The sequence below is a fragment of the Watersipora subatra genome, chromosome 7 (assembly GCF_963576615.1).
Source record: "Watersipora subatra chromosome 7, tzWatSuba1.1, whole genome shotgun sequence".
Lineage (NCBI taxonomy): Eukaryota > Metazoa > Bryozoa > Gymnolaemata > Cheilostomatida > Watersiporidae > Watersipora > Watersipora subatra.
In genome coordinates, this window is record NC_088714.1 from 12501753 (window position 1) to 12527853 (window position 26101).

The 26101-nt window shown below is 33.5% G+C and overlaps 1 protein-coding gene across 1 annotated transcript; it reads right to left on the reverse strand.

The window, feature by feature from the left end:
* Positions 1-17320: 17320 nt before the first annotated feature.
* On the reverse strand, positions 17321-17953 carry LOC137400432 (uncharacterized). Its single transcript, XM_068086759.1, has one exon. It carries the CDS (start codon positions 17951-17953, stop codon positions 17321-17323), a length of 633 nt encoding a protein of 210 aa, XP_067942860.1.
* Positions 17954-26101: the final 8148 nt, after the last annotated feature.

Here is a 26101-nt window from a genome sequence, read left to right on the forward strand (position 1 = left end):
ATTCGCTGGAAAAATGACCAGAAAGTGATGATTGGTGTCTACGTAGATGACTTGTGTATAATGTCAGACACTGGTGCTCAGATGACCAAATTAAAATCGGCTCTCTCGTCTCGTTTCAAAATGACGGATCTCGGACCGCTTCATCATTGTCTGGGATTACTTATTGAGAGAGGAGAAAATTCTACGCGTCTAAGTCAGAAGCCTTACATTCAACAAATAATTAAAAAGTTCAACATGGAAAACTGTAAGCCTGTTGCAACTCCGGCAGCATATGATGTAAAACTGAGTCACAAGGATGGAAGCAAATTAGCAGATCCCAATCTCTATCAATTGATGGTAGGAAGTCTACTATATGCTGCCGCATCTACTCGTCCAGATATTGCTGAAGCAGTGGGAGCTTTAGCCAAGTTCAATGCTTGCCCCACCCAGACTCACTTGACCGCAGCCAAACGAGTAATACGCTACCTGAAGGGCACCAAGGATTTATGCCTGAATTTTAGAAAGCAAGGTAAACCAATGGTTGGATACACAGATGCAGATTATGCGAGCGACGCTGACCGGCACTCGAAATCGGGTGCAGTCTTCATTAATGCTGGTTGTCCAATCAGCTGGTCCAGCAATCGTCAGTCAGTCGTTGCTCTCTCTACTACGGAATCAGAATATATTGCAATGTTTGATGGTGTTGTTGAGTGCATGTGGTTACGTCAGCTATTCTCAGATATTGGAACCACGCAACTTAATTCTACAATCATCTTTGTAGATAATCAATCAGCTGCAGCGATCGCAAACAGCCAGAAAACTAGCAAGCGTACAAAACACATAGATGTAAAATACCACTACGTTCGTGAGACAATTAAAGCTGGTGATGTCTGTACCGAGTTTTGTTCGACAAATGATAATATCGCTGACATATTCACGAAGCCGCTGCCACGTGATCGATTTGTCAAATTTAGAGACACGTTGGGTTTAAGTTAATTTTCTGACCGCTGAACACAAGACTGTTATATTTTTGCTTTTTTGTTGATTGTGATCATTGTGTTTTTTTTTGTTTTTTTTGTGTCACAAACTGGCTGTTGGTGCAACCATGTAACTGAATGGGAGTATTGTAATAATAGCAGTTTCATGGTTTTAAAAGCTATCTCGTTGTGCTTTCTGAAAGCTTTCTGCTTTTTTGTTACAATAGCCTTTTCATAATGCCTTCTCTTTGTTCACAACTGTCAAGATGAACACAGCTAATAAAGTTTCTGTCAATAAACTGAACATTCAAAGTATTTAAACAACAAGTTTTACTACAGTCATCTTAACCAACTATCCTGAATTATGATCAGTATACAACTTTAATATTTTAGAGCTGATCCATGCACATGCAATCATACTTGTTTTGGGTACGGATGTCAAGATCCACAGGGGTGTAACTGTCTACCATGGAAAGCCTGTTTAGATGTCAAAGGTGTTCCAACCTGCTTTGGTAGGTTCTTAGGTTTGCTATAAATAACCTTTGCTTAAAATTACAAGATCCTTGTAATAGTAATTGTGATCTAAACTTTATTGATGTTCACCGAGTATATTTATTAAATTTTATGAAATTAGGCTTTGAATTCAGTATTATAGATATATTTTAAAATAAACTTTTAAAAGTCACTTGTAACATTTTGAAATTTGCATGATTTTATCCTATAAAAACACTTATCAGTAAATTTTCATGCACCATTAACAGATTCTTATCTTAAATTTTTAATTTTTGGTCAATCAGGGTTGAAAGAATTGCAATATCCAATAAAGATTCTACATCAGTGCATTAAGTAGTCTATAATCATCAAAGATACTGTTGACAGTTAGTTATTTGACATTTTTTCTTTAAGTCTGTAATAAAAGTTAGCATCAGCCAGCTGGGGACTGATCAGAGATCTAATCAGATTGATCAGAGATTTTTCTGTTGGCAGCAGTGTGTTGCTTGTTTAATTTTTGCTTTTGCAGTACACGATTGTGAGACAGAAATATTACAAAAAGGCAAATTAATGTAAAGTGGGAAGTGAATTTAAAACATGCCAAAGTTTCCTTGCATTGTTTTGTAATAAATTTACTAGTGTAGAGTGGGAATGACATTTCTTTTGCTATATAAATAAAAGCTGTAAAAAGTGGAAATGAGTTGTCGCATCTGTTAGTATTAAAAAGTTTAACTTAAAAGCAAAATGCATTGACTTTTTTAATAATTCTGGATAGAAGTGATACTGTAAAAACTAATTTTTGAGCTGCAGTTTTTTACTCTGCCGGCCTTTCTTCAAGCGGCTACCTATACTCACTACATGCCGCTGAGCAAATGTAGCATTAAACTTGAACAATACATACCTTTCGAAACTGAGACCCTAAAGTTTTAGCAATCAAAAAAGGTTTATTCTGGATTTTAGACAAAAAGACCTTTCACTACTACTGACTTGAGTTCACATAAATATTAGAGCATCTGAAAAGCTGGTGTATTCATCAAGCTTAATTTGCAGCTACAACAGTGATAGCTAAGTAACAAACAGCAAATGTTTGTATATTTTAGACTTGAACCCAAATATCAAAGATTATGTTTTCAATGCCAAGCATGGAGACATACGGACTTGTAATATATTAAAGCGTTGCCCAGATCACATGATCTGTGAGAATGGATACTGTCGATGCCCACGTGGTACCATAATATCTTATGACAATTCTCAATGTCATCTGTCCTCAAGTAAGTAAAATATTTAGCATTTGTTTATTTTTCCATATTATTTTTCTGTATACGTGTTGTTAGTTAGCATGTGTTAGTTACCTATATGCTTCGATTTTACACATGTGTATAAAAAATTGAGTCTGAGAGCATGCTGCATCTAATCTGCCAAAGGCATCATACATTCTGTAAAAGATTATTCAGTTAAAATTAGATCTGATTACTAATGTATTATTACTGAGGTTTAGACTATAAAACTAAAATAACTATCTACATGTACAAAAGAATATTTTGTATGTTTGATGGAAAACCAGAGGGTTTTGCAGGTTCAGCCTTACAAAAGATATCTAACGAATTAAAAAACAATGATAATAAAACATGAAAAATGTAAAAATGAGTTATATTGCTTATTTAAAAAGATAATGCTATACATAGAGAGTATACTTGAAAGAAAATTTTTAAACTCGAAGAAAATGATATTGTCAAATAGGTTGATATTTAATGAGCATAACCCATAGTTGCCTTTTAGAAAAAAAGTAAACGTGTATTTAGGAAAATATAAGAGAAAATCAATTAGGATGAATATTGTATCTTATTATTGAAAGAGATCTCCTGTTTTAAAAAGGAACCTGAGTAAATTTAGAGATAAAAAAGTTAGTTTGATGAAATGAGATTGAAAAGTCATGTTGTGTATTTGTCAATAATTTAAATACAAAATTTCAGTGCGAATTTGTAGCAAAGCTATTTTAAGTATGAGAAGTATATATTAAATGGCAAACATCAACCAGTAAAATGTTGAAGGTTAAATCTGTAGTGAATTTTGTAGTGTATTTATTATATATTATTATTTTAGATGCAATCAATAAACTAATTGAAACTTTAATTTAAAGATAATATATTTTTATGGTTGTGTAAAAATTGTTGGTTTTTTATCTAAATTCAATAATTTAGAGCTGCTAATATATTAATTTGCTTTATCTGCAAAACATACAAATTGTTTTAAATGTCAAAATACAAATTGTTGTACATTTAAATTTAGTGGCAAGAAGGAAATTAATGAACTAGGTAGTTCCAATCTATTAATTATAACTATTAATATTCTTTTAATTTAAGTGAATTCCAATAACTGTTTTTAAAAGTTTAATAATGAAATAAAAATATTGATACCAGAATAACTTATAATGAGCTTTAAATTGTACCATATTTTTTATCTTCAGCCATTCTCAATTTTATTTTCCTTGAACTATGTAAATTTTATATTTGGCAATACTTTTGCTTCTAATTTCTCAAAAGATGCCAACCTTTGTAATTTACTTTTTCCACAATGTTACATTTATTATAGCATTTGTGTGCAAATTGCACTTGAACTGGTTAGTCAGAACACTTGAATTTGATGAAATATGCATTAAACTGGTGCATACGGATGTTTAAACAATCATTTATAACATCCCACATACAGTATTAAATAAAACAATATCATATAACATAAAATAACATAACTAAATATAGTAAAGTATAAAATCTTATGCAAAATATTAAATAAACCCTCACAATACTTGCAGTGAAATGTGATACAGATCTTGAGTGTAGAGTCTTCATGACAAACACAACCTGTGATGTTTTGGGGAACAAGTGTCGGTGTGCGATCCTGGCAAAAGGAATAGCTGACAACATGGGATGCCGCACTAGTAAGAGCGGTAATGCGATAAAAACAAATTACAACAAAAAACTTTTAAAAAATATTTTGAAAAGAGTATTTGTATGTTTAGAAGCTAAAACTTCAAGTTTAATTTGATGGTCAGCAGACAGTTTTTTGGTAAAAATGTAGTCTAACCCAAAAGGTGAACCACAAGAAGTCAAGTAGTTTCAAGTTTAATATTGTAACATCAAAGCATTTTTACATAATATTAACCATTTCTAAACCAGCTATAAGCATATTTACAAATGTTTTTGGTCTAAATTGGCCTAATGTGACTATCGCTTACTAAGTATTTCAGACGCGGAAATGATTTTTTCAGGGATATCATATATATATATATATGTATATATTATATATAAGATATTGTCATGTGTAATAACTGTATGTTTAATTATTCCATCCCACAGCAGGATGATTAGGTGGTGAAGTTAGTAGCCTGCTTGACTAGGAATCCACATATCAGGGTTTCATTCCTTTGCGTGGGAATATTTTCTCCTAATGGGCTTAAAAAGGCTTCAGACAGATGAACAGACCTGGCTCTTATTATAGTAAAGATTGGCATATATTTAAATAACAGCTGAATAATTGCTAAACAGTGAAGAGTACAATTAAAACATAAAATATATATCATTATCTTCAATACCTGATTCTTAGTGCAACTAGTGCATTGATTGGGTACAGAAGATAGTTACCCTGACATGTATTAGAAAATAAACTCTATATTACATGTACTCAAGGTTTTTAGACTAGACTATTGATAGATTATATCTTTCAGCTGCCTTCATCTTGAACTATTGATTTTAGTTTTGTTGATTCAAAGTTGAACCACTGTGCACTAGCATATGATGCTGTAGAGTGAGAAAACTGTCTAAATTTTTGTAAATCCTTTAATGTAGTTTTATCTAAGAACATATATTTTTTGGTTTTTTGAAGATCATCCGGCAAGCACTGCTATGAGATTTGTTCAAGTAATTGATAAGTTCACTTCTGAAACTGGAATAAGTAACTGGAAGCAGATCGGTATTATCTTTGGAGCCGTTGCTGGCATTGGTACTCTATTCTTTGTCATCAAGGGTGTTTACAAAGAACAAAGAAGCAGAGGAAAAGAGTGAAGAAAACAGATAGACTTTGCGACAAGACTAGGAATTGACTCAGACTTATAAGTTATAAATTAATACCTGAAATAAATATATTAAGCATGTACAAATCTTTAGTATTATACACACGGTTAATGCTTTGCATGTGTGTGAATTCATTAGGTGTATCCCTAAGCATCGCCTTGACAATGAGCAATCCATGTGAATGTGCTTTGTAAAACCCAGAGCATTTAAAATATTCTTAATTTTTGTTAATTCCAACAGAGCTTTTCTGCAGTTTTGCATTGAACTCTTCACCAGATATTTGAAAGTTTGAGTGAAAACTTTGCACTTCTTATGCTAGTTGTGTTACTATCACTACTATCCCAACTAGCAGTAATATCAATAATATCAGTACTATCACTACTATCACTACTGGCACTGCTATCACTACTAGCAATACTAGCACTACTAGCTTTACTATCAATACTAACACTACTATCACTACTAGAAGTTCTATCATTACTAGCATTTCTAGAATTGCTTGCAACTCTTTACAATATTCATGTCTTTTATCGATTGAAGGTGATGGCTTAATTGTGGATAGTATTTTAGCACTGAATGTATAAAGAACAGCTTTATTAGGCTCAGAGTGAAAAGAATGTTTTTTATAGTGCTCCTGCCATTGTGGGCAGAGTGTTTGCATTAACCACAAACGCATGATCTGTGCATTATTCCACAGTCTAATCTCTCATTATCTACAACATGCATTTTGTCTAACAAGTATGCCAGCTTCTATTCCTAAGCTTTCCATGAAGCCGGCATTACCATTTGGCTATGAGTACAAAGTCAGACTTCAATCAAGGATGCGTTTCATTTCCAATGCTATATTACGTTGTTGACATAAACTATATCTTTATTTTTGCTTGCTCTTCCTGTTTTAACTTGGTAGATAACTATAGGTTGGCTGTAGATTAGATCTACTCTATTCCTAATTCGTAATTATCCTTTTATTTGTCTTGATCTGTAACAGTTGCTGTCAAATAATACTACCTACGCATACATAAGTCTACAATTCTTGGTCAGTCACACTTTATCCCAATTCTGTACTAGAACCTTCAAAAGATGCCTATGACAGGTATACTTGCGAATTGAAATGCCATCATCATGATAAGATATATATAAGATAAGATATATATAAGATATATTATAAGATATATATATAGCTTATAATATAGGATTGACATATATTTTATTGACAACCTGAGTAAGAGCTTTTTGACATCAATTCTTGGGCTTCTATGCACAAGTCATTTGCTACTTTTTGCCATCATGAAGCAACAGAAGGCCAGCAATATTAGATTGAAAAACACTGAAACTATGTGATGTTGGCATTTCAATTCGCAAGTATACCTGTCATAGGCATCTTTTGAAGGTTCTAGTACAGAATTAGGATAAAGTGTGACTGACCAAGAATTGTGGACTTGTACATATATATAGTACATGTATGTCAATCTGTATATTATAAGACCACTGAAGTTAGCAATAGCCTGCCAACAGGCACATTTAAATTTTGTGTAAATAGTAAAATTTTTGCATCAAAAACGTTTGTATAATTTAGTTGATCTTTTCTGCTGTAATCTAGTTTTATAACCAGGTTTTTTGTCTAATCGTTAGACTTTTTCAGCCTAGCTAATGTATGTTAAAGCATAAAACAGTTAACAGTTTTAAGCCGTTTGTTTTTACAACAGATTTTTTTGTCAGACCTAGTATTTATCATTTATGAATAACACATCAATATTTTTACTGGAAGGCAAGTATACCAACAGATTATTAGCACTATTTCTATCAAAGTTTAATTGATTTTTATACCATTTATTAACGCTCAAAATTATCGTTAAACAAACTGCTGCAGACAGCATCATGATTTTTGTAAACTGAGATTCATTCATTATCAAGGGTTTCGTAACAGAGTTCGAATTTTGCCTATAGTTGCTCACGCTCACATCATTTCAAGTGCTGCACTTGGGTACAGCATACCTTTGATTAATTTTATTTCCTAATTTAAAGTAACGAAAAGTGTATTTTATAACATCATTTATGAGCTGTCACTGCTGGAGCCAGCATGAGATGGCCAGTAATAATTTCTGAAAGGTAGTCTTACCAACATCGTAAAACCAAGATAACTAGTGCTACAGATCGAGCAGCCCTGATCTGTAGAGTACCATCTAGTGGATGCAGAACACCCATATAACAATTTTATTTGGAGATACGATGAATTCACATCTAAAAATTTTGTAGAAGGAGATATAAAACAGCCGCAAAATTATTAGCAATTGAAAATGAAAATTGACTTGTAATATTTCAACACTTGGTTTTCATATTTTACTTTGATACTCTTCGACCAGGTAGACTACAAATATTGAGCTAGAAAATTCACAATTGACAAACGAAGACCGTTTTTAGTTCAATCCTGTAAAAGTAAAAGCTATAGAATTAGTTTTTATTGTCATATTTTGTCTGCTTCTTTTAATTAAGGAAACCAAGCAAAAAAAAACTAATACATTCTATTGCTTCAACGACAAAAAGTTAAAAAAAAACGCAGTATAAAACAGTTCCTTTATCAGTTTTTTGCTCTTTGAAGTAAATTTAGTGACTTTAGCTAGCTTGATATATTTGGTGACACACACCCAGTAACATCTTTCAAATCATAACAGTGGGAAAAGCTACTGAGTAAAAGTTAAATATTTTGATTAGTATTTTTTACAAAGATCTAAGAACAGCATATAGAAAAAATACTAATGAAAGCAACTCAACTAGTGGTATGTTAGTTTAGTAAATAGACATCTAGTCAGCAAAGCTGTAAACATGTTCAGACAAGCAATTTAGAACATTGTGATAGGGAACAGGCTCCTCTCTCTTCGCAGCATTCTCCTAGCACTTCGGATGTCAGACTTTTGGTTTTGGTTTTTGACAAGATGTGCTCTTACCAGTTGGTTGCTCATAGGAGAGGCCGTCAGGATCTGCTTGCCCACAAGCAGAAACCTTACTGTTGGGCTTCACATAGAAGAGTCTGTTAGAGTCTACTTGCCCACAAGCAGAAGCCTTACTTTTGGCCTGCTCATAGAAGAGGTTGTTAGAGTCTGCTTGCCTATTGGCAGTAACTTTACACTTCGACTATTCATTACTTTGGCTTTAGTTTTTTTGCTTCGTGTAGAGGGGTCCCTCCCAATTTCGTTGCTTACAAGCAGCGCTGCCACTCTTTGGCTATTTTCTAACTGAGCTCATGCTGTTCGCCAGGTCATAGATATTCTCTTTTTTGTCTGCACAATCCCTGGTTGACTGTCCTTTTAGTGCCTGATGATTGGCTGAGAAAACTTTGTCTGGTAACTGCTCATTGGCTGACATTTGATAGACCGAAAGTTTAATAGTTGACCTTTTAGTAGCTGGAGTAAGGTGAGGTAACTCAAATTCCTCATTTAGCAGATTGATGGGCTCACACTGACGCATAGCAGAAGGAGGCTTTTGCCTTCGTCGTCTGAGCTCCACCACCACTACTAGGATTACGACAATGACGAAAACACTCCAACGCCTATTCTAATCTATATATCTGTGCAACAAATAAATTATTTAATGTAAGACTTACAGCAGTCTTATGCTTGGAAGTTTTCTAAAAATATAATTAAATCAAATGTTACATTTATAAAAATATTGGCTTTATGCTCTTATTCGCATATGCACAATGCCTAACTTCGCAGCACAGTTTTTAAAGCAATTTGCATTAACTGTATAGATAAATATTTAGATTGCTTTTTAACTGTGTTTGTGACTTTCCTGCTTGAAGATTTTTCTGTGCCAGTTCATCGCTTTCACACAAAAAAACTTGTGGAAAAAAGCTTTCACAAAAATCTTTCCATATAAAACAACTAAATACAAATCAATCTGCTATCATACTATAAAGAAAAGCACATAAAACATGATATCATGCTAAAAAAAAGTGTGTAATTAATTGTTGTAATTCAGTACTTATGCTAACAGAGTTACAAATACCTATTTAATTATTAAATCTGCAATAGAATGTAACATTACTATGTACACTACTGAAGTTTATACCTTCGAGACAGATGAAGTGACTAACGGTGGTTTTGACTGGCAACAGGATTTGTCAGCAACCCTTTCGGTGTACTAAAACTTGTTGACGCTGTGTAACAGAAACTTTGGAGTGAAATTGAATTAATTTAGTTTACTAAACTCACATTTGAAGCTAAGTTTTTATTTTTTACTAAACTTACTTCTATTTTGTAGTCTATATTTTTTATTATGTTTCTGGTTTGATGCTTATTGCCTCGCGTTCACAATAATTTCTAACAAACAATTTTTTAATTTTTGACTGGATTCAAGGGAGAAGACTAAATGAGGGCTTTCTCAAAAGTGTTTTTTGCATACTTGGCATATAATAGTGACCATCAAGAACTGGCTCGCATGCTTGTATCTCAAGTATTACTCATATCTCATAAAAAAACTCACTCAAAACCTGGTTGTATCTTGACTTTCTCGCATGTTAGAACACTCATATGTCGAGGTATGACAGTAGTTTTAAATTTATACTATTTAATTTCAGATTAGACTAAAGTTAACTAACATGAAGGATTTCTTTTGTAACATTTGCTAGTCTGCTACAGTTAATAATAATCACTATGTTTAACGGTTTTTTTAAATTTTTAAACTATTTGCATTAACTGTTGCCAGTGCTTTTTAAAAAACAACCAATCAAAGCTTCCTCAGCTAAGGTTTTACTAAGATGAGTGAGAGACAACAAAATGAAGTTTGTGAGTTGCCAAAACAAATTTTGCCTTACCTTTAAAAGTTGTTGTTTCTTTCAGCGGCTAGTAAATGGCTTTCTCTAACTAAAAAAGATTAGTTTCTTGGTTGACAAAAACCCAATAAATTGCTTTAACAACAGCCAGGGTTTATGTTAAACAAAGAGATTACAATGCACCTTCAAGATACGATGTTGATCCGTTCCAGGGATTGCACGGTATGGTGAAGATTTTTTATGTTGGGGGTATAAATACTATTGTAATTATACAATGCAAGCATTCTCTGGTAAAATTTGTCAAAATTTTATTAAAAAAATGTGTACATATTGAAAATTAGTAACAAAATAGTATGTTAACTTTTTTAATTATAGTTACCTACAGTAACTGTAATGTACTTAGTGAATTTTAAGGGTTATAATCTGCAAAAGAACGCAACATTATAATGTGCGTACTAAATTCAGTATGTATGGTAAGGAGTTTTTGCCTTCAAGACATATGTACAACATAAATTTTGAGTTCACTTCAAACAAGTTCAGTTTACTAAACTCTCATTGAAAGCTAAGTTTTCCTATGTATTTTTAAGTATTTTACTGAATTTCGACTTTGTAACACCAAAATTTTATCACTCATCCGTTTCTGTCTGCCTGTTCAATATAACATTTAGTGTGTCTGGTTGAAACCTTTTTCAACCTAATTCAACAAGAAAGGCCGAGCCATGCAGTTCCCAAAAATGGCTTCTCGCACATTTGACCATTTAATGGCTATCAAAAAGAAAAATGAAGTTTTATTTACTATACAGTACGTACCTACCTTTGGAGTAACGTAACTTGAGCTGGTACATGTAGCGAGTATAGCAGAGAAGAGGCAACGATGTATCAATGCTAATTATGTTACCGTCCACTTGAAAATGAATTTAATACGTAATGAAATAGATTTTAGCAGGCTAAAAGAAGTTGTCTAATCTTTTCCAATTAGTCTCATGGCGCTAAAAAAAAAGTTTACCACTTTTGGGTCCTGAAAAGCAGAAATTACCAGGAAGACACATTTTCCCTACTGATGCAAAGTGCTCTAAAAATCAAACACTTGGTTCAATGTAGAAGATAGCCTGCTTGATCACTTATTGAAGATGATGGTTGCTGGCACACTGTAAATGTGGGTGCAATGCAAAAAATTGCTAGCTAGCACTTGTAAAATATTCCAGAAAAAGTTGTACAGTAGTTTGTCTTGTATGAAATGTGCACAAGAATCAATGTAACTATACATACAGAAGCCTGTATGCATTTATAACCTAGATGGCAGAGCTGTACCAAGTTCTAAAAAGTAATGTGGATGCCTCAACTATCTAAACTGGCTAGTAATATATGAGTTACATACATATGATGATTTGTATTTACGTAGAAGAAAACAGGCTCACCTGCAAAGACATGGTTAAACAAGAAAATAAAACATAAAGTCAAAATGAAATAAGTAAAACATAAATGAAATGAATAAAACATGAAAACCACGCCACAAAAAGAAGATGAATCATTATATACATTATATATGCATTGTATAGTCTTGTTTTTAACACTTGAATTTTTTCTGCTGATGTAGGTTTTTCTGGCTCTTCTACTTCCCTGCCACCACTATTTGGTTGCTTCTCTTGAATGCTGATTTTGTACATGGCCTCCAACTCCTTCAAGTCGGCAGTCGTAAGCTTTTCTTTGTGCTTGCTTTAATGAAGATCTTGTCTTCAATGATAATTGCAATTGTTGATTGGTTGCGACCATATTCCTTGGCAATATTAACAACATGCGCGTCTTCTCCCTATTTATTTGCGACTTTGAACTTTGTTGAAGACGAAATAATTTTCCCTCCTTCTTGTAACATTTTTATCGGTATCATATTCTATAGCTAACGACCTAAATATAGATATTTGTAGTTATATCTGTATGCTGAACACAAGTTTATAGTAAAATGGGCTATAACGCCTAAAATGAATACTTGCTCTCGCTTATGTACTTTTCACAAAGTTTCCCATGTAAAATGCTGACTTTAGAAATGTCGGTCATCATTGTGGCTCTTCTAAATGTTGTGAAAATGTTTTTTGGCAAACCACATTTTGGCGTCTTTATTATTCCGGCGTACTTTATAAGCACACTGACTGCCAAATTTTAACTTTAACGACAAATTTATTGAGTTTGTACGGTGAAATAAAAGCCGTATGATGAGGTAAAAGCCTGATCATGTTCAACTTTGTTAAGTGAAAAAATTGTATATCAGGGAAATTGTATCCTTAGGGTCCAAGGTACTTGCTTATACTATTTATAGAATGTACATAGTCTGAGTAAAAAAGTGTGCTGATATACTAGAAGATGAAGTATAATTAATATGGGTCAACTGTCGGAGTCTAGAAGTTCCATCATTGATGGTGAAGACTCGGCTAAAGTATTTTCTGGCAACTTGATTGATTGCATAACAAAGTTTCACTCAGGATTTTTTGCCTCGAGAAAAACTACAGATATAGCAATCTGCAGAGAATAAGAGGTTGCAAATTTCCAAAGTTTATTAACATATTCTCCATACTTTTTTTCTCCAACGCAGAAAATAAATCCTTCTACAGCTGTGATCTTCTCACTCAAAATTTTAGCTACATGTATATAGCGATCTGCATTGCTGCATGCTAGCTCTAAGTTTCTTTTTTTTCCCAAGGAAATTCAGCATTAAAATATAAGACCTAAAATAAAAACTTCAGGTAAATCTTTGCTATAATAATAGTCGCCTTAATCTGGCCAGCCAAAGCCTAATGCTGAAAGCGGTAGAGAAAAGATTGCACCACACGAGAATCACACTCGGATATTCAACTTCTCAACTCCACACACTACCATCTACACCACTCAATCGCCTTTCTACATTAAAGAATAATTGTGTACGTGTTTATTACACAGGACAATCTTTCATAGCACACCAAACTGCTGGGCTACTTGTACATATATAATAAAATTTTATTACTTTATTTAGCTGTGTGAATAAGTATATGCATACATGGGCTCAGCTTCTTTAGACAGGTTGTAGAATTTTCAGCCCTATAGAATTAAATCAGTATCTTCTATGTTGAGCATAAAAAATGCTAAGTTTTTATTTATGCTCTTGTTATCTTTTGAAAGCTTTGCAAGCTGTTGTTAAAATAGTAAGACAGCAATTTCACAATTTTGTCGACTATTTCTTACTAGTAATGCTTTAACTTTGACATTTAATAGTCAGCATGGGTAACTACTTTAGCATTATTTTAAACTCGAAATTCCCCATCATACAGCCCGCGACCACAGTGATTTTGGAAAAAAGAAAGGGTCCTGCTGGTTGAGAAATGCAATATTAGCAGTCAAATGGCACTGCAGTGAAATAGGATAACTGCAATGGTAGCTGCAATGGTAGCTGTGATGTACTGGGTATTATTATGTACAACAAGCAGCAATAATGAAAGGAAAAGATTATATGTTTATATCTCTCCCCTACAATAGGAGAAGTGCAATATTAGAAGTAAAATGACAAGCTGCTGTGTAATATACACAGTTTGAAAGTTGGTTGTGTTGAATGCAGAATGGTTTTGACAGTGATCCGTAACCAAAGTGAAAAAATGGGTCATGATCACAGAAACCATGGTTAAGTTGTGCGTGTGTGAGATTTAGAGTTATCTACACTAGCAGAAGGAGAAAATTCTCAGTTATTTTGCAAAAATAAATTTGATTCCAGCTCAATTACAGCAGATTTTATGGTCAAAAAACTGAATGCATGTTTAACATGAGTGCAAAAACATATTTTTGAGGAAACTGGTGTTAAAGTTTAAGAAACAAAAACCAATGCACAATTTTGTTTACATTGCAAAACGCCATAACAACCAATACCAAGAAGTTGTGATATTTATCTAGTTTTTGTATTTATATGCAAAAATTAATGCTGAATTTAAAACTTTAAACAGATTGGTTAGTTGGTTGTCTTAGAAATAGCTGTATATCTACAAGAAAGTGTAGGCTTATAATTTAATTTTGCATATATTAAAAATGGCCTGGCAGTACCGCAATATTGGGAACAGCCGTAGCAGTATCAACAAAATCTTTAGAAAAATAACAACAGTAATATATTTCACACCATCGGTCACTATATACTTTGATCTTGTAAATTCGAATGATTATTCTTAGAATTAAATCTCATAATAATCTTAGAAAATTGAATAATTATTCTTACAACTAAATATTGTAATAATCTTATTAGGAATGTTAAAAAAATATCATCATCATTTCCTCTACTTTCACTGCTTTGGACATCAGTTGGAATATCAAAGTACTCATTTTAAGTGTCCAAAATTTCAGTTACTTTGAAATCGGCAATGGAACTTTTCGGTACTTCTATGTTAATTACAAAAACCTTCGGCAATTGGACAATGCCATAGACTGGTGAAATGTGCACGCTTTTCTTTCGGAAATGCGTACGACCTAATAGTTCTACTCTCTGTCGCACGGCCTTATCGGCGTTTCATTGGGCGGTCTTAATTTTGATTAAAAATTCTTGTCAAGTTTTATTGGCAATTTTAGGCCGAATTAATCTGTCTATTTATGTATAACTTGATCAGATAGGTTAGTTTTAGGAGATTGTCTACAAGTTTCAAAGATTTGGTAACATATTTAAATAGGTTTACATGTGTTTGTATCATTATTATACGTACTTAAACGACTCCATAGAAAAATGGTTAAATTTGTTGATGAGATTTGGGAAGAAGGGTCTGAGACGGCCATTCATAAATAATTTTCGTGAGTTGTGTGCACATATGCATTTATCATAAAGCTCCCAAGTAATCGCTTCGCTTGTGTTTGGTTGGGAGATTATGGCAATCACGGCTCTCCAAATCCTCTTTTAGAATAGCAGACATGCATCATACAGTATATCTTATTATTCTTTGTAATTTTCTTCAACTAATGAACTCTTTAACTCATTCAAACTTTTATTCTTTCTCCTTCAACAAAGGACTTGACTTGTGTCATTAGGAACAGGTTTATCTCAAACCTATTTATATTAGAAACATTCGACTTCAGAAGCAATTGCCCTTCTCCAAAACACAATGGTAAGCTAAGCACTTCAGACTTTGTTAACACAGTTTACTATACTATTACCTTGTCTTTAAACATAAACTTTGTGTCTAAACTCCTGCTTTAAAATTACAGTCAAACTTGTTCCAGAATCCAAAAATATTATAATTTCAGTTTTCAACTCATTATTGATGTTTTGGCATATAGCTGTAAAACACGTCAACTTAAGTTTGGGTCTCCTACCAAAGAGTTACAATCTTGAGCAATTGCCTCAAGATCTCAGATTTTCCCAAGAGCGTGCTTTATGCAACTATCTTATGTTGGTTGTTGCCATGAATTGGGCAAGCAACATTTGATCAAATTAATTAAATAACTCACAATTTTTGTAAGCTAGGTTTTTTTAACATAGCCTAAGTAATACAGGAAACAAACCGCATACTTTTGTAAGCTAAAATACTAACTTAAAAAGCCCTATTGCTAATTCTCAAATAGCCCTTAAAATGAGTGTACTATGATGTCACAAAAGTATTGCTATAATTTATTCAGAAGTATTGCTAAATACTGTACATATTTCATTTTTTGAGTCTATAAGCTTACTTTTTCTCTGTTTTCAATCTTTATAGCTTGTATAGCTATATTTTTACTGCTCCTAACCGGTTGAAGAAAAGCAACCACCGATGATTGTAAAATTAAGTCTGTAAATTAAAGTGAATGATTAAAAATACTATGTTTTTTTTGTGAACTTTGATTAATTGAACTATGTTTTAGCCAGATTATTAATGAATCCTTTTTTCAGGTTTTAAGTGAGCTAGTATAATTTATTTGTTGATTTCAATATATTATGTTAACATAACATAATTTGGCTAACATTGAGCAACAAGTAACTTTACTGCATGTTACATTTGGGCATCTTTATTTGCAAGTAAAATAACAAATATATTTTTTCATTTATTGAATGCAACAATTTTGCAAGTTTGACAACAAATTGAAAAAAATATTTTCCCTATAACCCTAGATTTTTTAAAACCACTATAACATTACCAATATTCCATACTGCTTCTTGTCAAACAACAACTGAATACGGAGTCCTATCACATTGGAACAGTCTCTGAATAAACTTACCAAAATTATAAGTTGTGTATTCAATTCTACTACCTTTAATTATTAAATTTACTTTTTTATTCAAACTATAATTTTATAGTTTGTTTAAATTGGCCCATCAAATTTATTAAATTTAAAAGATATTTCACCAGGTACTTGTCAAACTTAACTTAACTAAGACTACCCTACTTTAAAGGTTTAAAAGTGTGTGTGTATTTGTCTCAGCGAGAGAAATAAAAATGTTTGCATATATGCTCATAGATAACTGATGGTGACTAAAAATACATAAATAAAATAAAAATTTGAAACCATAGAAATCATAATACTTGGTAAAAATGTGATTAAGATATGGTATGCACTTAGATCTAAAGTTTTATTTGAGTAGGTTCACTCCAAATTTTATTGTAGGCAGACTTTCTGAGAGCATTTTTGTCCAAACTAAGATTGGTGTGGCTTCTGATGTTATCAGCCTTAAACTTTTACTGACTAAGCGGTCGTCATGTAGTTGTTGGACTGACTGCAACGCTGAAACTCCGCTAAGTTTCATAGCAGATTTTACTACCCTTTGTAACGGTTTCTTAGAGTGATTGGTGAGATAGAAGAAGACAGCTATCAGATAGTAATTCCGAACACTTTGGATAAAAGATTTATAGCATTTTGTGCTGAGACTAGCGTTGATACCCAGATGCCGCAGTTTACTCATAGTATGTAGTTTTTTGTGAGTTTTGGATACACAATTTTCAATATTGGCTTTAAAGTCTAGTTTCTGGTTCAGAACTGTGTTGAGATAGGTGAATTCTGACACCAGCTCAATAGTCAAGTTGTTTATGACTAGATTGTGAACAGCAAGGTAATCACAACAGTTAATGAAGATTAATTCTTTTGTTTTTGTTAGAGTTTAGCAGAAGGTCATTGTCAGCACAGCAATTACTGAGATTATCCCCTTCATCCTGGAGGTTTGATGTTTGCGTTGCTGTGAGAAACTCCAGGACCACTGTTTTGACAGCATATTTAATGTATTTCATGTTATCGTGTTGACATGACATGTCTGAGACGTAGAAGGAGAACATCCAGAGACTGATGATGCACCCCTGAGGCGTTCTTATTAAATCTTTGATTAGGTCTGATGTATTTGCAGAGGTCTTAACAGTTTGTGTTTGGTTGGTTAAAAAGTTGTATAGCGAGTTGATTATGTTTGAATGAATGCCAGGCTGGGAAACCATTTTCTTCATTGACATGGGTGGATTGATAGTGTTAAAAGCACTGGTGTAGTCAATAAAAAGAACTCTCACAAAGTTATTAGCATTCTTATTTAGATGTTCGCTCACCACGTCTATTATATGATATAATAATACAATAGGTAAAATCAGAGCATATTCGGTGGATTGGTTTGGCTTGTAAGCAAACTGGCTCTCATCGGTGAGTAGTGATGTTATGTGACTAACAAGCCTCTCCAGACATTTAGCTGGGATAGAGGTTAATCCGACTGACAGCATCCTTAGGTGCTTTCAGACTTACACACTTCAGAATTGATTTTATAATTAAAGCTGTCCAGACTGATGGGGAAGTCCCTTCGGCTACAGCCACGTTGAAGATTTTAGTAAATGGATGTTCTAACAATGTTGCGGTTAGATTCATGAGCCAGGCTGGAATGCCGTCTGGTCTTTGGCTTTTGTTGACCTGTACATTTCTAATGAGAGCATAAACTTCTCCAAGAGAAAATAAATCTACACGTAACATTACATGTAGATCAGGGATAATAGGCAAATTATTTTGTTTCTCAAATCTGTTATAAAACTTATTCTAAACATCAGCATCCAGTGAACAATTCTGAGACAAGTCTTTTAATTTCAAAAAATATTTTAGATTAGACCAAGCTACACGACTGTTGGATTTCATGAACCCCTCAATCTGAGAAGCATATTGTTTCTTAGCTTGTCTGATGGCCCGCTGTTCTTTAGACTTGAGTATGCGGTATTGTTCACAATTATGATGAAAGGCAGTAGTGCGCTTGTCAATCAACCGTTCAACTTTTGGAATAATCAAGGTTTTATTATTCTCATAGATGTTAACAGACTTAGGTGGTATAACTTTGCCTATGCAACAGTTTAGGTAGCTGATAAATTTATCAAATACTTTTCTAATTTAAATGATAAGGTGGATGGTTTATTCATTGCTGTGTTATGCCAACATTTGTGGGCCCGGCACCTTGACTAGCTGCAGTACTAATGCACATGTAAGTTTCATACATTGCTATGTAGGAATTCACTCTCATTTACTTTCTATTTTATCAATAATGCGACTGTATTTTTGCTCAAGGTTATATTTCTACTAATTGAGAAAATAAAACATACACACGCTACGCACCAAGCACTATTCATCGCATCGCACGCATCACCCATCATGCAGCACTCACATACCCACCACCCACCGCACACCACCCATCCATCATGCATCAAACACACAAACACACACGCGCACGCACACACATACATACACATAAACAAACACACACAAACACAAATACACACACACAAACACAGAGATGGCTGTCAAGAGGAAGAGTTCTAGATTGATTTGTAGATATGAAAGAAGAAGAACTTGCCATGTTCTTTGGTATGCAAACAATCGGAAAGGCTGCATGCCACTATAAAAAAGTTGAACAAGGAATGGATGCTGAAGGTTACATATTTGAGAGATATATCTTTGAATATTATTGATCTCAACAAATCTCTTCAGAGAAATGAAACCACTGTTCTCAATTTCGCCGACAAACTCAGAGCGTTTTTTAATGAAAGTCAAGTTGTTGAAAAAAGAGTAAGCTTATGGTTTTTTTGATATGTTTGATAGCCTGTCAGCTGAGCCATCATCAGATAAATCAGAGCCACACTTAGAAGAGCAATTCATGGAGCACCTTTCTGTAATAGTCAAAGAAATGCAGCAATACGTTCCAGGTTTGAATGAACTAGATGTGAAGCTAGTTCGAAATCCTTTCCGACTCAAGGAAATAGACATAAAAAGTGACTTGCAGGAAGAGCTCACTGATTTGATAAATGGCTTGGGAGCTAAACATAAATTCAATGACAACAACCTCACCATTCTCTAGTGTGCAATGCTTACTTCATACCGACCCTTATCAAGACTAGCATTACGAGTGTTGCTCATCTTTCCTAGTACTCACAAGTGTGAGCAAGGCTTTTCTTCCCTTTTTTCCCTAAAAAAACAATTATCGATCGGCATTAAATATGGATAATGACCTCAGAGTTGCTCTTTCCATGACAGAACCCAATGTACAAAGTCTGACAAATTCAAAGCAGCAGCAGTCATCACACTCAGCAAGATTAGTATAGCAGATAGATCTACTACATATAATCACCAGCAGGAATACAGTCATTTGAACTTTTTTTTCATTTTTCATTACACGCTATATGTGTAAATACAAAACAGTGTTTGAATTAATGGATAGTTAATTAACAAATAATGTTGTCTGGTATTTCTAGCCCGTAAAATCTTTGCAATTTTGCTGGGGGTACATGGCTTGCTTTCCAATACTGAAAGGGTACTTCAGTGAGAAAAGGTTGGGAACCCCTGTGCTAGTGTGAAACATCAGTTATAGCTGAGACATTGCTAAGCTTTTATAGAGACAGTATTTCAGTATAGACTGTTTATAGCAACAGCTGGAAACAAGTTTCTATTTTGTACCTCATAGAATTTTTGCACTCCGTTGGGATACTCAGGTTGACCGATATGCAAGGAAACGCATTCGTGAGTGAAAGAAAACCACAAAGAGGGTCTATCAGAAAGAGCTGTTAACGAAAAAATATTAACTTTCATCAAAAATACTTACGTTATCCCAATCATAAATGCATTAATGAATCAACCTCTAATCGTTATACAACTGCAATCAGTAATAGCAGCTCATAATTGCAATAGCTATCTATTTTTCACAACTATAGAAAATTGATGAGCAGCAAAAACTAGCCTTCTCCATATTATTTTGCAGTACTTGTGATGCATTTATATGAAAAAAACTCACATAAACTAAACAAAATAAAAAAGAACAGCATGTGCAGATAATAAGCCTTCTAAATCTCATGTAAAGTTGTAAGTATACAGTACATGTATCTTGTATAAGCTGCTTGTTAGGAGCCTAACAAAATTAATATATTCATAAATTTTAGTAATTGAACTTAAAATTTACTTCAATTAGTTTTGTGGTGTTGCGAGTAGCGCTAATGGCTTTAGGCAGCATTAAAAAATTTTAAATAATGTTCAAGTAATATTTTGGAACGTTAGGTTGTATTAAAATGTAAAAGATTAAAAACATTATTAAGTAGTGTCAAGAAGTGTTAAGTATTGTTGGCTGTTAAGTAATGCTATGGCAGACATGTCCAAAGTCTGGCCTGCCGGCCAAATGCGACTCGTAGTCAATTTTCATCCGGCCAGAAGCCTCTGTCATAAAATCAATAACACCAATACATTTGGCAGCAGTACTAATACTTGTGCGTTTTAAGTGCTGCTATTCCTAACAGCATGTTTTTCCTGCATACACATGGCTTTGTTTACAAAAGCTGTTTCTAAGTAACTGCAGAAACCAATCAAATTAATTCTAGCACAGGATGTAGACCAGAAGTTTCACTTTTATTGGTAACAGTTTTCAAACATCTTTACCCACTTCATTCATTGTAATAGTAAATTTTATTAGAACGATATCGCGAAAAAATTGATATGAGTCGTTTGTTAGTAGGTCATGAATGATTGTAATACAAATAAAGATTTATAAGAATTATAAATATAATTTTCCAATATATTTTGAGTTATGAAATAATGATAAACAAGCGTGCAGTAGATATGATGCTGCTGTAAAGTTTTTATGTGCTTTTTTAAAATCATACAAGCTTTCATAGTTTCAGCCTAAATAATAGTTAAATACTGTTTTTTCTGTTTCATGACATTTTCTGCAAGTTTTATATATTTGCTTATATATATATAACGCTTGGAATTTTTGTATCAGAAAATATGCTAAATATATATATGCTATATGTATACGATGTACATATACTAAAAATTAGAAACTCCCCTGTCATACAGCCCACGACTAAAGTGAAATTGGAAAAAGAAAGGGTACTGCTGGTTGATAAATGTAATATTAGCACTCAAATGTCCCTGCAGTGCAATAGGAGAACGTCAATGGTAGCTGCAATGATAGCTGTAATGTACCGGGTGTTATTATGTACAGCAAACATCAATAATGAAAGGAAAATATTATATGGTTATATCTTTCCCTGCAATAGGAGAAATGCAATATTAGAAGTAAAATGGGAAGCTGTGGTGTAATATACACAGTTTGAAAGTTGGTTGTGTTGAATGTAGAATGGTTTTGACCGCGATCTGCAACCAAAGTGAAGAAATGGGTCATGATCACAAAAAACATGGTTAAGTCGGGTGTGTGAGATTTAGTGTTATCTACACTAGCAGAAGAAGAAAGTTTTCAGGTATTTTGCAAAAGAAATTTGATTCCAGCCTAATTAAAGCATATTTTATGGTCAATAAACTGAATGCATGTTTACCATTAGTGCGAAACCTAGTGCTGAGAAAACTGGTGGTAAAGTTTGAAACACGAAAACCAATGCACAATTTTGTTTACATTTCAAAACGTCGTAGCAACCAATATCAAGAGTTGTGATATCTATCTAGATTTTTGTATTTATATGGAAATTATATAAAATTACATGTATGCTGAATTTAAAAATCTAAACAGATTTTAGTTGGTTGTCATAGAAATAGCTGTATATCTAAAAGAAAATGTAGGCCTATTACTTAATTTTGCAGATAATAAAAATGGCTTGGCAGTACTGCGATATTAGGAACAGTCGTAGTATCATCAACAAAATTTTTAGAAAAATAATAACAGTAACATAATGCACACCATCGGTCGCTATATAATTCGATCTTGTAAATTTGAATGATTATTTTTATAATTAATTCTTATAATAATCTTATAAACTCAAATAATTGTTCTTATAATTAAATATTGTAATAATCTTATTATAACCGTTAAAAAAATCATGGTCATGACTCATTTCCTTTACTTTCACTGCTTTGGACATTAGTTGGAATACCAAAGTACTCATAATAAGTGTCCAAAATGTCAGAGTTATCTTTAGAATCAGCAAAAAAGGAACGATTACTTTTCAGTACTTCTACGTTAAATACAGAAACCTTCGGCAATTGGACAATGCCATAGACTGGTGAAATGTGCATGTTTTTCTCGGGAAATGCACATAGCTTTATAGTTCTACTAGCTATCGCACAGATTTATGGGCATTTTGTTGGTTGGCCTTAGTTTTGATTAAAAGAGGCTTGTCAGGTTTTCATGGCGATTTTAGGCCAAATTAATCTGTCTAGTTATGTATTATCCGATTATATGGGTAAGTTTTGGGATATTTTCTACACTTTTCAAAGACATGGTAACATATTTAAATAGGTTTATACATGTATGTGTTTGTATCATTATTATACTTAAACAACTCTACACAAAAATGGTATAAATTTTTTGATGAGATTTTGGTGCAAGGGTTTGAGTATGGCGTTGTGTGGTTTTTGGGAGTTTTGTGCGCATATGCATTTATTATAAAGCTCCCAAACACTCGCTTTGCTTGTGTTTGATTGTGGGACTTTGATCTTTTATACACTGAGTTAATACAGTTGAAGGTTGCTAGGTGGATGCTAACCTGCCTAACTAACCTAAAACTTTAGCAGCATTACACTAAAAAAAGATTTCAACCATATCTGGAAAAGGCGGGATTGTTGCAGTATAACATGACCAAAAGTCATCCAAACCCCATTATATTATATTAACATATTATATATCAAAATATTATGTATCAACCTATTTTATATCAACATATTATTCATCAACATATTACATAAAATATGTTCTTGTTAGGAATATATTGCAGAGTTTGAGATAAACCCTGTCCCTAATAACACAAGCGAAGTACTTTCTCAAATGAAAAAGAATAAGAGATTTAGTGAGTTTGTGAGTTCATTTGTTGAAATAAAATACATGAAATGATATGATATCGGTTATTCTAAAATGTGTGTCGGCTATTCTAAAATATTAGTTTGAAAGCAGCAAATGCCATAATTTAAGATAACGCTAAAGTAGGTACGTCTATTAAAAAGTCTATTAAATCTCAAAAATGCACGACTAATTAAGAGTGATTACAGTCTTATTAGTAAGAAATTGTGTACCAAAACTTTGAGATTGCGTCCTTACTATTTTAAAAACTGCTTGAAATGTTTTAAAAAATAGCAAAAATTAAAGCTTTGCATTCTTTGCGCGCTATAGACAATACAGATTGGACTCTATGCTGCTGAAGTTTCCGGAACCTGTCCAAAGAAGTTGAACGCATTCATGCATATAGACAAATACACAGCTAGATAAAGTAATCAAGATTCACTATATACCTACTAGTACCTCAGCAGTTTGGTGTGCTGTGAAAGACTGTCATATGTAATAATTGCTAAATCATTCTTTGATGTAGTAAGGTGGTTGAGTGGTGTAGATGGTATTGTGAGGAGTTGAGAAGTTGAATATCCGAGTTCGATTCTCGTGTGGTGCAATCTTTTTCCTATTTCTCTAAGCATTAGGCATTGCCATCTGCACGGATTAGGCGACTATTATTATAGCAAAGATTTACCTCAAGTTTATATTGTAGGTCTTACATTTTAATGCTGAATTCCCTTGAGAAAAATAAAGGAGACTTAGAACTAGCGTGCAGCAATGCAGAGTGCTATATAGCTGAAATTCTGGGTGAGGAGATCACAGCCGATGGCTATACCTTTTACGTCAGGGATGGAAAGGAGTATGAAGAATATGTTAAGAAACTTTGGAAATTTGCAACCTCTTATTCTCTGCAGATTGCTCTGTAGTTTGCTCGAGGTAACAAGTCCTGAGTAAATACTTTGTGATGCGCTCAATCAAGTCGCCCCAAAATACTTTAGCCAATTTTCCATCATCAGAGGGGAACTCCTGGAGACTAGAAGTATAAGTATTGTAGGCAGTTGACCCTCATTACTTATACTTCCAGTATATCAGCACACCTGTTTACTGAAACTATCTATAATAGTATATGCAATATGGTATATGCAAAGAAAATCTTTGTTTAAAATTCATCATTACTATTGTTAAAGCAATATATTGGCCTTTGCTAACTTGAAAATAAAAAGATTCCTATCTATAGGAAGCTGTTTATCAGCCACTGAAGGAAACGACAACTTTTAAATGTAAGGCAAAAGTTGTTTTGGAAACTTACAAACTCCACTTTTTCTGTCTTTTACCCATCTTAATAAAACTTTAGCTATCGAAGCTTCGAACTGTTGTTTTTATAAAAACTGGCCATAGATTATTCAGACAGTTTATAAAATGGAAACAATTTTCAACTTGATGGTTATGATGAACTGCAACAGACTATCAGATATTGCAAAAACAAAGCATCACGCAAATCAGTGTAAATCTAATCTGAAATTTAATAATATAAAGTTTTAACTACAATCATACCTTAAAATATGAGTATTCGTTCATGTGAAAAAATTTAAAATTTGGCAGGGTGTTGAGCAAGTTTTTTTTTTGAAATACGAGTTATCTGTGAGATATGAGCATATGAGCCGGTTCTCGATGGTCAGTATATGCCCAAGAAGGCAATTTTGAGAATCGTGTCGCTCGATCTTTTTTCTTTTATACAATCAAAAGAGTTTTTTAAAAGTTGACTAGAAGTTATAGTGAACGCGACACAAAAAGTGCCAAACCAGAAGCTGATAATAAAAACTCAAAACTAAAAAATTGAGGTAAGTGTGGTAAGAGATGAAAACTTAGCTTTAAGTGTGTTTTTAGTTTGGTAAAATCATTTAGGTTCACTTCAAAGTTTCTGTTAATTAACGTCACAAAAGTTTAGTATACCAAAAGTGTTGCTGTCAATTCTGTTGCATACCACCATGAATAACTACATCTGTCTCAAAAATAAAAACCTCAGTAGTTAACATATTAATGCTATACTCTGTTGCAGGTTTAACAACTAAATAGGTGTTTGTTACTTTGTTAGCGTAGGTGTTGAAGTATTGTAAAGGTTTTGTGCAACCTTCACTTTACTCCACTAGTACAAGACTCGGTGCATGAGTTTATACATATATTTTCTGTTTAGTTCATAAATTGTACAAGAATGCTCAAGTAACAGGCAATGAACAGGCCCAGAACAGTTTTGCTCTTCTACACAAATGTTCGAGCTTATATAGCTAGTAAGCTTCGCCTCCGTTCTACTTAGCTGAACCCGACATGGCTCGACCCAGCTCGGTCTTGACTTGGCACGGCTCTGGCTTGGCTAAACTCTGACCTCGTCATTCTGCCTGACTGAGCACAGCCCGGCTCGGTTTAGCTCAGCCCTAGGCTCAGCTCTCAGTGGATCACATTCCACAACACTCTCCCTTCCACTGGTGACCACGGTCTCCAATCTAGACCTTGGGAGAGAGCTTATGGTAGCCACTCGGCAGACCTCCTCCTCTCCTGTCAGGACTCTGTTCATGTCCTCGTCATCTGCTTTGGAGACAGCTTCTCCGGGGCAGCTCGTGCTGGCTTCGACAGT